The 15,707-nt window shown below is 35.1% G+C and overlaps 1 protein-coding gene across 43 annotated transcripts in view; it reads left to right on the top strand.

The window, feature by feature from the left end:
- The window catches only part of LOC139125550 (rho guanine nucleotide exchange factor 11-like), a 244,373-nt gene that overhangs the window by 182,301 nt on the left and 46,365 nt on the right, over positions 1–15,707 (top strand). For 22 of the 43 annotated variants that reach the window (XM_070691622.1, XM_070691635.1, XM_070691639.1 and 19 more), the window contains 4 exons: positions 2,678–2,875; positions 3,235–3,413; positions 7,109–7,155; positions 11,113–11,139. In XM_070691622.1, the coding sequence (XP_070547723.1) occupies positions 2,678–2,875; positions 3,235–3,413; positions 7,109–7,155; positions 11,113–11,139 (451 nt within the window). The remainder of the gene's footprint in view (positions 1–2,677; positions 2,876–3,234; positions 3,414–7,108; positions 7,156–11,112; positions 11,140–15,707) is intronic. The other 21 variants (XM_070691626.1, XM_070691638.1, XM_070691637.1 and 18 more) reach the window with 1 other exon arrangement.

Here is a 15,707-nt window from a genome sequence, read left to right as displayed (position 1 = left end):
TCTAAACTTTATTTCATCAAAACCGCTCGTCTGACAGCTTTGATATTTGGTATACAGGTTCCCACAGATGAACTAAATATGACATATTGAATATATGATGAAATCTGCAATTTTGTATTTTTGGTGCAATTTTTGCTGATTTTGGTCAAAAAATGTGTTTCTCAAAAACTACTGGTCTGCTGTATTTAGCCCAAAATGTAACAGGTCTGATGCCTTTGATATTTGGTATACAGGTTTCTAGGGGTTGTCTTAGTGTGATTTATTGAAATTTGATGTACTCTTCAATTTGTGTATTTTTGGGTCAATTTTTGCCATTTTTGGTCAAAATATTTCCTTCTCAAAAGTTACTCATCTGATAGCTTTGGTATTTGGTATAGAGGTTCCTAGGCTTTATCTTAATGTAATATATTGAAATTATGTTGAAATCTTCAATTTTGTATTTTTGCAGCTAATTTTGCCATTTGAAATGAAATGAGCTTTCAAAGATGTCCACCTTCTTCATCAATACATGTGTCACAAAAAGTTATTCCCTACATAAAGTAACACAGCAGAGCTCTGTCGACTGTTGGGTCGTTTGTTTTTTCCAAACCGCTGGTCAGACAGCTTTAATATTTGGTTTACAGGTCCCTAGGATGACCTTAGTGAGATAATTTCATACAGTCAGGAAATACTTAATTTTGTATCCATGTCTATAGTAGCTTCAGGGACTTTGGCCCTATGTTTATAGTTTTCTTGGTTGATATCCAAAATCTCCAAAACAAATTTTTGCAACATGAGTTACATGCAGTGACTCATTTGATGATGTGTATGTCCTTCTATCATGTTAATTGATGATAATTGGGTAGATACTAACTGTTGACGTGGTCATGAAAATGAACACAACAATATCAAACAAGAATGAAATCAAGCCAAGGAGGTACTCGCCACATTTACATATACATACTTCATCACCAAATTTAGTTCATTTACAGAACCATGTTCAAGCTTCCTCCTTCCACGGTCTCTTTACCTCTCCATATTTCCTCCATTTCACTGGTAAACACTTTTCCATATTTCCTCCATTCCATCGGTAAACACCTTTCCATGTTTCCTCCAATCCACTGGTAAAAACCTCTCCTTATTTGCTACTTGAGATGAGATTTCTCACCTGTGACTACCTCCCATCTCTAAGTTTCATTTTGATTTCATCTAATTAACGTAGAGTAAGTGTTTGAAAGTTTGCTGTGTCTGCAAGTGCTAACGTAGAATAATTTTCCTTTTTGTATCAAATATAGCAACAGTTTTGTTATTACTTTCTATTATTTTTCAGTGTGTTGTTTCCATAAGATTTTTTGTGAACATAAGATTTAAGCATGTGTGCTCTTGCCCCATTTGAATTGATCAGTGTGTACATGCATGTGAAAAAGCATTTTTATCTTAAGCTTAATTTCTTGATATGATGAAGCAATGAAGTATCAGCAAAGTAATCATTGTTTGTCAACAAGACAAAAGAACTGCTGCAGAATTACACAATGTATTAATCCATCCAAATTCTGTTTACCCCTGTTATCATTTATGATACTGGAGGAGAAATTTCATCACCAGAAAGGGGTTTTCAGAGCTACTTTAAATATTGCTTGTATTTAAAAAATGCATGTAAGCTGAAAACAGACAAAGCTTTGAACATATTCTTTGACTCCCAAGTGTTGTTTTGTCACCAGTATGGTACCACTGTGCTTAAGGTTCCAAGACAAGAAATTGACCTTTTTAAGCTAACAATTCTTTAGTGGTTAATAAGCTCAGAACCCCCCGTAAATTATATATTTTCGGAAAGCCTAAATATAGGGGAACATTTTGGTTACAATAGTGTCACCATTATTTACATAACTATCACATGACAGGTAATTTGCATAACCTTTCAAAAATCAGTATTTGGTATGTTTTGTTTCAATGCTTTGAGATATGTGGCTGAAATTTGTGTGAGTGCAAGCTGTCCTTAGGATCTTTCAAAGTGTGTCTCAGAATTTTTTTAAACCTTCTGAAACAATTTTTATGCCAGAAAAATATCCAGAACGGTGAATTTAACCTTAGTTGATTTCTGTAAAATTGTGCTCAAATAACAACTAAGCAAGATATAAAAAATCTGAGACATACTTTGGAAAAGCATTGTAACAGCTTACATTCCAGCAAGTTTGAGTCAGATATTTTGAAGTATTGAGACAAAACACAGGGAAAACCGATTTTCGAAAGGTTATACAAATTACCTGTCATGTGATAGTTATGTAAACAATGGTGACACTATGGTTACCAAAATCTTCCCCTATATCAATGCTTTCAGAAAATGTATGATTTACGGGGGTTCTGAACTTATTAACCACCGGAGAATTGTTAGATTAAAGAGGTCAATTTCTTGTCTTGGAACCTTAAAAGGTTGTGAAATGATGTGACAGATTTCATGAAAGAATTGATCTGAGATCTGAAATCAGTATCTTGTGTGTTCATCAGAAATCATAGAAAAAATGAAAAACTTGTCACCGTTTGTGTAAACGTTGAAGATGAGTTATTTGTTATGCTTTGCATTGAGTGATTTTAATTTGTGTAAACATCTGTGCATTATATAGAGGAATCTGTTTTGTAAAACACCACTATAAAGTTGAATTATAAAACATAAGTTTGTGTAATCTTACTATTATGACAGTCAAAGAGGCACAAAAGATAAAAGATGAGAAGGACAGAGAGAGATTATTTTCATTCCCAACACCATTGACACCATCAACACCACACCCAGTTGACCAGCCCCTACCACAACATGCATCAGTGACACCTCCAGGTGTGGGCACTTCTCATATATCACCGCAAATTCAATCCATGCATGACAAAGAAGATGATGATTTAGGTGAGTTTAACCAATCAATTAGTTAAATTGACTAACCCATCAAAAGAATGCAGTGTTACTGTGAAAGTTAGCTGCCTAATCCAAAATTAAAAATTGTTGCAACAACCACAAAGGTACAGACTCTGCCACAACTTCATGCACAAGTCAAGACAAATTTTGCAATAAATTTGCTGCTTCCTTGAAGAATAGTAAGGCCTCAGAGATTTAGAGAATTGTTCCTTGATGTTGCTGCTCATACCTCTGCAGACTGTGATTTCTTTTTTCAACATTGCAATTTTTGTCAACACTGAGTGGCAAATTAAAAGCTAAGAAGAAATTAGGATGAAACATCTGATTGTTTTCCTATGACAAACTGGCAGCTCATCTCAGAGGCAGCAATAAAGTGGGTAAGATTGTGGAAGAAATGGAGGAACTACAGGAAATAAAGGAAATTCCAAGTCCTGTAACACCAAGAAGTGAAAGCCCTGAGGTACTTGCAGATGGTGAAAGGCAGGAAAAGTCTAACAAAGTTGTCAGATCTGGAAGTCTCAGAACTCATGTGAGTATACTCCTGTTGTGAATAACTGTAGCATTTAGTGATTCATGTTTGAATGTGTAACACTAGAGTTATTTGCTTTTAACATTGAGTACTTTATGTATAACAGTGATTTAATTTTAACAATTGTGTAACTTTCAGCTGTACATTTATTACGGTTGTATGTGCCTCGGAAGTGAAAGATTTAAACTTTTGCTCAAACTTTCTTGAAGGAATCTATCAACCAGTCTCTTTCAAAACCAGAATAAAAATTGGATGTCACCGTGCAAAGTTTGGTACTAGATAAACAAATAATCCAAGATTTACAGATATTTAAATTCAAAATGGCTGCCATTCCTGTGTTAACTCTCTGGAGAAAAATAAAATTTTTGAATTTTGAAAAACTATTCAAATGAAGTTTTCTCACACCAAGAGCTTTAAAATGAACCCCCACATATGGTATATCAGAAAAGAATTTTAAAAGTAGGGAGTTCAGAATCCAATATGGCCGCCGTATGAACCAACGCACACTGTACGATGTTATTGATTTTTAAACCTTTCATATTTCACATTCTCGATCTCGCAAATAAAAATAAAATGTCAAAAAATTGAGTGAACTCTCGTTTCTTCGAGCTTCTAAACTTTATCTGTTGGTGTCGTTCTTTGATATCTTCACTCTCCCACCGGGAAAGTGGGCCAAAGTCTGTCTGTGCATGACTGCAACAATACACGGCACCGAAAAGACGGCGGGGGTATCTTTAATAAACGAAAAAGCCAGGATGTAGCCAATGGGTGTAGAGCTTTTAAAATTGCCTCAGATGAAAGCAAATAAAATGAACTGTAAGATGATATGTGAAATGTAGGGTACGTCATAGCCAACATGTAAATATATTCAGGTCAAAGTCTTCCAGAAGGTTTTACTATTCTATACATCGCAGGTATGGATCTGTGTCGGAAATAATCAGTTAAGATCATTATTTTTACTAGTTATAGAACACATTTTTGGTAAATTTTATTAACGAGATCCACCCTGGCTTTTTGAGCGAAAATTCCTTCTCATCATGACTGAAGTTGTAGTACGGTGATCGGGTGCAAAAACAGCTGGCCACTGTTCAACGCGAACAATGCACGATCTGCTTAGAGCTACGGTTTTCTCTCGGCACTGTCAAATTTACTCCCTCATCATTTTCCATTCAGAAACATGAAAACAATAGGAACAATAAAATATTCTTCACTCCTATGCTATTTTTCCGAGACAGGATGTTTTTTTTTGTTTCATTGGGAGACAAAAAATGGTATGGCTTGAAGCTCATAGCTGTCAATGTCATTTTCAGAAAGGGTTTCGTTGCCAGAGGCCGTTCTGATTTGCCATGTACGTTTTTGAGCCCTGTGTACGACGAAATGTGGGTTTTACGCTGTAAATTACTCACGAAAGGTATATTAATCTGTGAATATTCCTATTTTGGTGTTTTTTTCTGCACATGCTTGCTATTTAATCGGCGAACTTTACGTTATCGACACAAACTACTGGGGTCAACTGATCAAAGCATTCATTTCTTTTTATTTGTAAAATTATCAACTCTCAAAGCCAGGGAAATATGTTCATGTCAAATGTGCTTTTTAGTCGGCGTTTGTCAATTCTGTTGGGTAAACTCTTTTAGGTGGTCGCGCGATCAGCTGATCGTTCCGTGCATGAGACTGAGTTGACCTAGTTTCCTGAACTGTGTTCAAACGATATTAAGTTCTTGATTCATTGATGTCAAATAAAAGGTTAGAATCACGCTATCAAATGGATTTTGTTTCTTTTGTCAGAATCATTTGCATTTTTGTAATTCTTTTTTTCACTTGAAACTTCAGATAGATTATAAAATAAATTATGTATAAATAACAGTATAGTATATGATAACATGCATGCAACTCGAAGATTTACTGGAAGAGTTACAAGACTGTTTGTCATGTCCAGAAAATGACACGTCTTCCAAGTGACTGCCGTTATCTGCCTAGAACTGAATACCCATGAGTGTTCTTTCCTAGATTCTAAAATGTTTTTCTTTGTAATTCATAAATCTGTGATATGAATATATATATATATATATATATATATATATATATATATATATATATATATATATATATATATATATATATATATATATATATATATATATATATATATATTCATTATTACGAGCATGGCAAGTTCCCCAAGGAGATGAGGTAGAGCCATGATTGTTTCAAGGGAAGGTATTTTATGTAAAGCAAACTAAAAAGGAGTGTTTTCTTGTCCTTCAATAAAGCCGTTTTAATAGTTGACAGCAGTACTGATAATGTGATCTTTCCCAATTTGCTTAAGTTGCATGTGTATGTGGGGCGACAATGTACATTGATTTTTTTTGCTGGTCAGTCATGTCAGTCAGTCTGTCAGTCAGTCAATCTTTCCAAGCATGTCATACCAAAGTTTAAAATGAAATTCTTGTCAATGGACTACCAGGGGAGTGGCTGTTGTACAAATAATACTATCTAGCAACTTTATTAAGTCATTTTCTTCATCATTTATTTCTGCTCAACACAGGCAAAAAAACGGCTGATCCAAGGCTTTGAGTGATGTCAATTGTTGCTTACTAGAAATAACTGTATTTACTTTTTTAGTTGTGATATTAGTTTTATAATGTTTTAAAAAATCACAGGCACTACAGAGTCCTATTTTTACTTACTACAGAGTGACTTAACTGATTTTCAGGGACTTGCCAGTACTAAAACAAATACTGCCACCAAGGAAATGTCAATTCTATATGGCCGCCTTTGAAATCCAATATGGCCACCATACTTGCTATATAAAATGCTAGTTTTTGCCATATTTGACCTCCTTGGAAATTAAACTGTAATTTAGATTTCAAAAACTAAGGGCATTATCTATATCTGCAAATATATTTCAATAATTTCTAGAAATTCCATTACAATAAGATGAATCCTGATTGAGATACGGATCATCAAAGATTGCAAAAATCCAAATTTTCCCATGGTGCCGTGCAAAAAAAAAACTAAGTCAGATAAAGTTTTATACAAGTTTAGTTGAGCTTGTGTAAAAGTCATAGAATTAATCTTTCATGAATCTTGCAATTTTTATAAGAGTAGGTAAAATTCTTTGAAAAAATGAAGAAAATACTTGTAAATATCAGTATAATTTGATGTTTCTGATCCTGCAAACTTCAGAAATTTGCCATTAATGGCATTTTTAAGGACATTTTGACTGAAAATTGGCAAATTTTGACTCATTAAAATGCACATATATTGAAAACCAGTGAACCAATTTTGATATTTTTTTTAATTATAACTTGCTCTGATACATAAATATTTCTATCTGTAAAAGAAAGCCATCTTGGAGTTAAAATTTTCACTGAACTCCCTATTAAAAGTTTGAAAGTTTGAATATCTGTCCCCGGGGTGTGTTCTACCTTAAGTGTAACAGTAACAGTTTGTGAGGTATCTGACATTTGTCACTTCATTTGTCACATTGATTTTGATTGATTTGTAACTTACATTGATATGAATGTAACACAGAGCTATTTTTGTGTTTTATTCCTTGATTGATGTGAGACATTAAGTGATTTGTTGGCGACAATTGTACAAGTCAAGCACTGAATTTGTAGATTTGTAACTCCTAACCATAACACAGAATGATGTGTGTTATATGTGTTTCCTTGTTTTGATTTCATCAGGAGGATTTACGAAGAAAAAGTCAAACTCAAGAAAAGAGATCAAAAAGGTGTGTATGCACAACATTTTGACAACTTTAAATGTCTAATCACAGTAAATTGAAGTCCATCCATAGTATAACAAACATTAGACCTGCTTTTAGCCATACATGAAACTGATGTGAATAACCACATAATGAGTTTTTGGTTTTTTGTGCCCAAACTAATAAGTCCCGTTTCAAAATGACCCACAATATGCTGTCCGGAGTGATTGGCGTTTGTGGTCCAGTACGGTGCACTTACAGTACACTGATTGGCTGGATTCTTTCTCTCTTGTCTCATTACTATGTAATCTTCTCACGACACTTTTAATCGTTGCCTTGCATTCTTGTATTATCCTCTTTCTGAAGTGTGTTCTGCTTTGTAAGAGAGAGTCCCACTTTCTGGATACCTTGGTAGCAACCATTCATTCAGAATGTCTGTACCTGTTACATGGTTCATTCACAATGTAAAAAACAAAGACTGAAAGCCGTGTTCACCTAAGAAACATTCATTCACATTCATTCATTCAAATCGTGCATAGTTTATTTGACTCTGCAGGCTTTGTGGTAAGGCTGGGGAATCCAAAATACAAAATCAAAATGCCTTCAAATGCCCTCTTCTGACTTGCTGTAACTTTTAAATCCCCTGTCAAAATAAAACCTGCCTGAATTTGAAATGAAAAGATTTTTTGGTGTGCATGTATCTTTCTCTTCCACAGAAGAGAGCACTGGTTTGACATATTTTCTCAGACAGGAAAACTTTATCTTGTAAAATAGAACAAAGCAATCGCTTATTGAAGGTTTTGTAACAAGATGACTTCCCTAACCTATCAGGAAACCTGAACATAATTAACATAAGTTTATAAAGGGGACATTGGCTGTACCTTTTGGCCAATCATGTATGATTTGTTCTGTGTATCAACTGCAGTTTATTGTTAAGCTCTTCACAGCATGCTAGAATAACAAATATTCTATTTGGCAAAATACTCTGTATGTGCAAAGACTGTTATCATTGTTATTGATGACAAATGTATTCTAGTCCAGACTTGAATTCAAGTTTGAACAATAACAATGCTGACTCTAAGGCTGTATTGATAAGCTTAAAACTGGCCTGTTTATCATGCGTCAGGGAGTAGAACGAGAAACTGCAGTAGTTACACAAAATAAAGCCTCCAAAAATATGCCAAAAATCACAGATCAATTGACAATCCAACACATATTTCATATCAATCAGAGTGTTCCCCGTTAAGTCCCCAAATCCCTTCAAATGCCCCAACATACTTTTGATGTGTACAAATCCCCTGTCAATTCTCCTGCCTCTTTAATTTACGACTGTCTTTGTGTTATAATCTGTGTTTCAATGAAGAGGTTTGACTTATTTGTTGCAATCACAATATTAGTGTGTATACCAAAGTGATAATATATTTAGGAAAAAAAAATGGTATGATAAAGCCACCAACAAAAAGATATTGTGTTGTTTTAGGGCTTCTGCCCAAAAATGAGAGGACAACTTGCATTCTGTTGTTTTTAGCTACTATAGACTATAGTCTATAGAAGCTACTGGAATGGGTATCCGTCCGGCGTCCGTCGTCAGTCTGTATGTATGTATGTATGTATGTCCGTTTGTGAGGCGTCCGTCCACTCAAATATCTGAGAACCGCAGTACTTACTGATTTGATATTTGTTGTGTAGATGAAAAATATGATTTTGACAAACTATTTTTTTTTATTTTTTGATATTGTTGAAAATAGGCAAGTTAATGCCAAAAAAGGCGTTTTTGGTAAACTATCTTCTTCTTCATAACCGCTGGTCAGACAGCTTTGTTATTTGGTATACAGGTCCCTAGGGATAACCCAACTTAGATTTGTTCAAATTGTGATGAAATATGCAAATGTGTATTTTTAAGGAATTTTTTTTGTGATTTTTGGTCAAAGTTTGACTTACATTGTATGTAATTCTTGTACTGTATAAACCCTATCAATTCACCCAGAAAAAATAATTAATATAATTTTAAATAATTGAATAAATTAGGAAATCATCAAAGCCAAAATAATTTTAGTGTGGAATTATCAGAAAGTTCAACTTTTTTTGACAGTTCATAGTGAATTGAGGATTAAAACATGTAAAGGCAACTTTCCTGAATCCCAACTTTGATATATTCTGAACCACCATTTATGTTATCTAAAAGAAATTGCTCATAATAGTTTGTCATGATAGGGTGGTCAAATAAATAGAGATAGAGAAAGTTCTAATTTCCATTATGGTTGACTTGGTAAGGATAAAATAAGATTACTTTTTGAGGAAAAAAATAGAGTGGTCAATTAAAAGAGTGGTCAAAGTGATAGTGTTTTTATGGTAAAGCTGGGCTGTAAGATTCCTCGTGTGCTATTTATAGCAATTATGCAATCTGTGTAAACAGTGCAATGAAAGTGTAACATGATTCCTTATAATGCTTTTGATGACCTTGAACCTTTCTTAAGTTTCAAACATTTGTCTCTCAGTGTGTCTTTCTCTGAGCCCTCCAGTCTCAACTTATCCACAGTCTCAACTTATTCAACAGAACTTACTTACAATGTTAATTTGAAAGTTAAAATGTGCTTGGTTAATAGGATGAAAATACTGATATTAAAAGATAACCAGCTCAAGATTCTTTATAACCTGACAGATATGCTGTTTTTTTATGACGTAAATCTTGATTTAAGCAAGTCTTGTTTACTTTAATTAGAATGTAATTAACTCTCGTTTATTTGCTATTATAGACTAATAAAGTCTGATGAAATATGCAAATCTGTATTTTTACGGAATTTTTTTCCATTTTTGGTCAGGTCATCCTGAAATAAGCTATCAAAGATATCCCCTTCCTCATCAATACATGTGTCACAAAAGGTTATTCTCTACATAACACAGCAGAGCTCTGTCAACTGTTGAGTCGCTTGTTTTTTCAAAACCGCTGGTCAGACAGCTTTAATATTTGGTTTACATGTCCCTAGGATGACCTTAGTGAGATAATTTCATACAGCCAGGAAATACTTAATTTTGTATCCATGTCTATAGTAGCTTCAGGGACTTTGGCCCTATGTTTTGTTTTGGTTCCAATCAGTCAGTCAGTCTACTTTCCCCAAGTCCAAACATATAGTTAACACTTAATTTTCATGTGTGGTGCGGAATCCTTGTTATTTGAATACTGGTCGAGTGTTAGTGCACCATCTAGCAATTTTAACATTTTTTACAGACCATCACTTCATCATTGATCTTCTGCTCCACAGAAATATAAAAAAAGGTTGATGCAAAGGCTGTTGTTGGAGGGACCTAATCTTGTTCCTTGCACTCTGTATGATAATGGTCAATGCTGTTATTGGAAAATTTTACATCTTTATGATACATCTCCAAGAACTCAAATTCAATAATGCCTGGATTGCGTTATCCTGAATGCTGTGAGAAATTCTTGTTTTGTGTCATTTCAGAAGGCACATCGGGTACAATGCTGTGCCGACATGGACAATTTCATTTTGTGTACAAGTGGTGCTGACCTGTAGCTTAGGATGTTGAAATTTACTTTTATGTACCTGTTCTTTTTCGTAGCTTTAATTTGCTCAGATACTTTTCATGTGTAAAGATTCTTGATTTCGTCAACTTAGAAGAGTGCAGCTGTAAAATTTGTTGATTGAAACTAAATTTCTGTCAGTTCCCCAGACAGAAGTCACCAAGATCTTTCTGTTTTACATGATCTTTTTAGCTCTCTACAGTAGACTTTCATATTTTCCTTCCTACTGCTAATCCTCTAAATCATGACAAAATATTCCAGACATTATGCTAGTCTGTTCTTCTTCATCTCATGTGTAAAGCAAAATCATCTAGATGTTCCATGAAAGTTTAATCCTGATATAAAATTTTCAGACTAATTCATTCTGCAATTCAGCTTGTCACATTCTGTTAACCTCTCCCTCCTTCCATATTTTCTTTTGTTCCCTCTTGGATCTAATGTAGTCACCTGAGACACACCAGGTCTGTAGAGTAAGTGTCCATTCAACTTTCTTTTCCATTCTTTGCTACTTCTGTACTATTTAGTTATTCTTCTTGCTTGGTGAAACTTGGATTAAAGTAATTTTTAACTGACTTTTTGCTTGTTTCCTTTCCAGTGTTAAGGGAAATCATGTATGCTATGTGTGAAATAACTTAATTTACATCATCTAACTTGTTTAGCTTCAACATTCAGAAATTGAAAGAAAACTTGATCATTAGTGTAAATGAAATATATTCCGCTTTAAATGTTTTAATTGATAGCATGTCTATGTCATCTACTTTTCTAAGCAAAAAGGTTTTCATAATTAGTTTTGAATAATAGTTAAAAAGACCATGCAATGAATTCATCTTTACCGCAAGTATCCTGGTCAATGCTGTTTGCATCTTTTACTAATATGCACAATCAGATTGCTAGTGTGATTGCTGTGATATTTTAGTGATATATTGCAAAGACTGAATTTGTTCTTTTTGTAAGTCAACACATTTTGCACATATGTGCATCATAATATTATGATTTCAAAACTTGAGTTTGTAACACAGCTGGCTAAGTACAAGAAATATTGCAAGAATATTATGTTATAAACCTTTCATGTAACTGATACAACACTTTAAGGTAGCTTTCCGCCTTTGCAACAACCTCTTTTCAAGTGTGAAATTTGCCATCAAGTTGTGTATTTCTACCCAAGTTTTATATATCACCTGAAAGTTATTTCTATGAATTTTTTGTTTAATCAAGAAAATTAATGGGCAATGAATTTTCATGAAGATTTTAGTGAAAGTGTAAAGAAATTGGGTAAACTGACGTAAAAAAGTTTAAGTCAGTGTGGAAGGGGGCTATTGTCTAGGTGTCAACGAGTAATTGCACTTCAGAATACTGGCTACAAAACCGTGTCTCAGATTTTTGAAAAAAGCCTTAGTTTTTTCACAGTGCTGAATCAAAGTTTATCAACCGATTAGTCTCACAATGCCGTCTAATTAAGCAGCGATAACTCGACTCTAAAGACCTACATTAAAAAACTGAGACACGGTTTTAGAGACAACCTATTCGACAAACATCTGTGAAAATCTGGTGGACTTCCGTTCACGCGTTCTCGAGTTAAACTCTTTTGAGCGTGCTGTAAAGTGACAAAATGCCGAACTGAGAAAAGGGCGATTTAGTAAATTGGTTAGGTCTTTTGCTTTATGAACGGCCATAAACAATTTACTCGACAGATAAAACACCAAAACAAGATAGTGCTATCAACGTTTTAGCCAAAACAGTATATTCACTCATTGAAATCAGTGTCAGAGCGGTTAAAATAAGGCTAAAAAGAGCGATTTTCGGGAGCGATGTACCCTCTCAGAGCATAATGTACACAGTGGTCAATGACTGAATAAACTTGAGGAGTGCCCAGGAAGAGATTATGCATAATTATGACGGATTAGCTGTAAGATTTAGACAGAGTATTAACTATTCGTGCTTTTAGCACTTTTATTTGATAATAACTACAGGTCCTGCCATTACTCATGCTGTAGATTGTAACACTCGATATATGCTGCTATTTGTGATCCGTACTAAACCTGAAATAAAATCGTCAAAATGTCACGCGTGGCCTCGTTGTGTTGCTAATACTCAGAAGTTGCCATCTTTCGGGAGCGGCCACCCCTATGAGAAAAACGTACGATCCACCGTTCTGCGCCTAATCACTACGCATACACACGATCAGTGATGATGATCTTGACACACGCAGTTACAGTAGGTGTCAATGGGATTTTCACAGCGGATGTTGTCCAAGTGCATGCAACAATAATGTGGAGCTGCGGCTTAGCTTAAATCCTTGCCAATCAAGACTTAGCAGTAATCTCAAAACACAAAAACGTGCATCTGTTCCTCTTGTAAATTTTTATCACAAAATTTCTGCCAGAAACAGAAGCTTTCAGACCATGATATTCTTCACACATGAAGATCAATATTACAGGAATACTTTTAAGGGAAAAACAAATTTCTGTGTTTTCGACATAAAATACCCCAGTAAATGTGGAAAGCTACCTTAAATGTTCATAAGCATTTCCTCTGGTGGGTAGCTCCACAGTTAATGGCACCTGTCCATTCCAAAATAAGATACTTCATGTGTCTTATGAAGCCATGATACCCAGGTGTCTTCCAAAGTCAGTGATACTGAATGTCTTCCAAAATTACAGTACTCGTTGTCTTCCAAAGTCAGTGATGTTCATTGTGTCTTCCAAAGTCATTGATATTCATGGTGTAATCCAAAGACAATGATACCCATCGTGTCTTCCAAATCTATGACACTAATGGTATCTGCCAAATCAACGATATTCAAAGTGTTTTCAAAGTCAAGGATACTCATGGTGTCTTCCAAAATCAATGATACTCATGGTGTCTTCCAAAACCGATGATACTCATGGTTTCTTCCAAAATCAATGATACTCATGGTGCCGTCCACATCAATGATACTCATGGTTTCTTCCAAAATCAATGATACTCATGGTGCCGTCCACATCAATGATACTCATGGTGCCTTCCAAATTAATGATACTCATGGTGCCTTCCAAAATCAATGATACTCATGGTGTCTTCCAAAATCAATGATACTCATGGTGTCTTCCAAAATCAATGATACTCATGGTGCCTTCCAAATTAATGATACTCATGGTGCCTTCCAAAATCAATGATACTCATGGTGTCTTCCAAAATCAATGATACTCATGGTGCCTTCTAAAATCAATGATACTCATGGTGTCGTCCAAAAATCAATGATACTCATGGTGTCTTCCAAAACCGATGATACTCATGGTATCTTCCAAGTCAATGATACTATTGGTGTCTTCCAAAACCGATGATACTCATGGTGTCTTCCAAAATCAATGATACTCATGGTGCCTTCCAAAATCAATGATACTCATGGTGCCTTCCAAAATCAATGATACTCATGGTGCCTTCCAAAATCAATGATACTCATGGTGTCTTCCAAAATCAATGATACTCATGGTGTCTTCCAAAATCAATGATACTCATGGTGTCTTCCAAAAATCAATGATACTCATGGTGCCTTCCAAAATCAATGATACTCATGGTGTCTTCCAAAAATCAATGATACTCATGGTGCCTTCCAAAATCAATGATACTCATGGTGTCTTCCAAAATCAATGATACTCATGGTGTCTTCCAAAATCAATGATACTCATGGTGCCTTCCAAAAATCAATGATACTCATGGTGCCTTCCAAATTAATGATACTCATGGTGCCTTCCAAAACCGATGATACTCATGATGTTATCCAAAATCAATGATACTCATGGTGCCTTCCAAATTAATGATACTCATGGTGTCTTCCAAAATCAATGATACTCATGGTGTCTTCCAAATTAATGATACTCATGGTGCCTTCCAAATTAATGATACTCATGGTGCCTTCCAAAATCAATGATACTCATGGTGTCTTCCAAAATCAATGATACTCATGGTGCCTTCCACATCAATGATACTCATGGTGCCTTCCAAATTAATGATACTCATGGTGCCTTCCAAAATCAATGATACTCATGGTGTCTTCCAAAATCAATGATACTCATGGTGTCTTCCAAATTAATGATACTCATGGTGCCTTCCAAAATCAATGATACTCATGGTGTCTTCCAAAATCAATGATACTCATGGTGCCTTCCAAATCAATGATACTCATGGTGTCTTTTACTCATGGTGTCGTCCAAAGCAATTCAATCAGTGATACTCATGGTGCCTTCCAAATCAATATATTCTCATGGTGTCTTCCAAAATCAATGATACTCATGGTGTCTTCCAAGTCAATGATACTCATGGTGTCTTCCAAGTCAATGATACTCATGGTGTCTTCCAAGTCAATGATACGGTGTCTTCTACTCATGGTGTCGTCCAAAGCTATTCAATCAGTGATACTCATGGTGCCTTCCAAATCAATGATACTCATGGTGCCTTCCAAATTAGTGATACTCATGGTGCCTTCCAAGTCAATGATATACTTAGTCGGCTTCAAAATCAATGACAATGTAAAATCCAAAATTAACAGCATGCTGTGCCTCTCCCAGAATTAGAGGTTATAAACGGCAAGCGAGGGTATTTGGTTGCGGATATAAGACCTCTGGGGTGAAAATTAGCATATTTGGCGGGAAATAATCACCGAGCGAAGCGAGGTGATTATTTCACCCAAATATGCTTATTATATCCGCAACCAAATACCCGAGCGCACCATTTATAACCTCATTATAATATGCTAAAGTTAAAAACAAGTGGACAATGTCGTTATTTAGGGCCGAAGTTGGAAGGAGAGTTCAGGAGCGCCCAGCCTCATACGAACTCTAAAATAGAACATTTCAGAACGTGCGTGTGCACAGTGGAATTCATAAAATACGGTTAAGCAACGCATCGATATCGTGATTAGACATTGAACTTGAAGAATTTTACTTTTACGCTCAAAAAACTTTTTAAAATTATGTTGTTGTCACATAGCCTCCGCTGCTTACAGAAACTCTTCATTTGTTGGTTCGTCAAGCTGCACTAGACTTAAATTTAACAATCA

The sequence above is a fragment of the Ptychodera flava genome, assembly GCF_041260155.1.
Source record: "Ptychodera flava strain L36383 chromosome 3 unlocalized genomic scaffold, AS_Pfla_20210202 Scaffold_25__1_contigs__length_14229661_pilon, whole genome shotgun sequence".
NCBI lineage: Eukaryota > Metazoa > Hemichordata > Enteropneusta > Ptychoderidae > Ptychodera > Ptychodera flava.
This window is presented reverse-complemented; position numbering and strand designations above follow the sequence as displayed.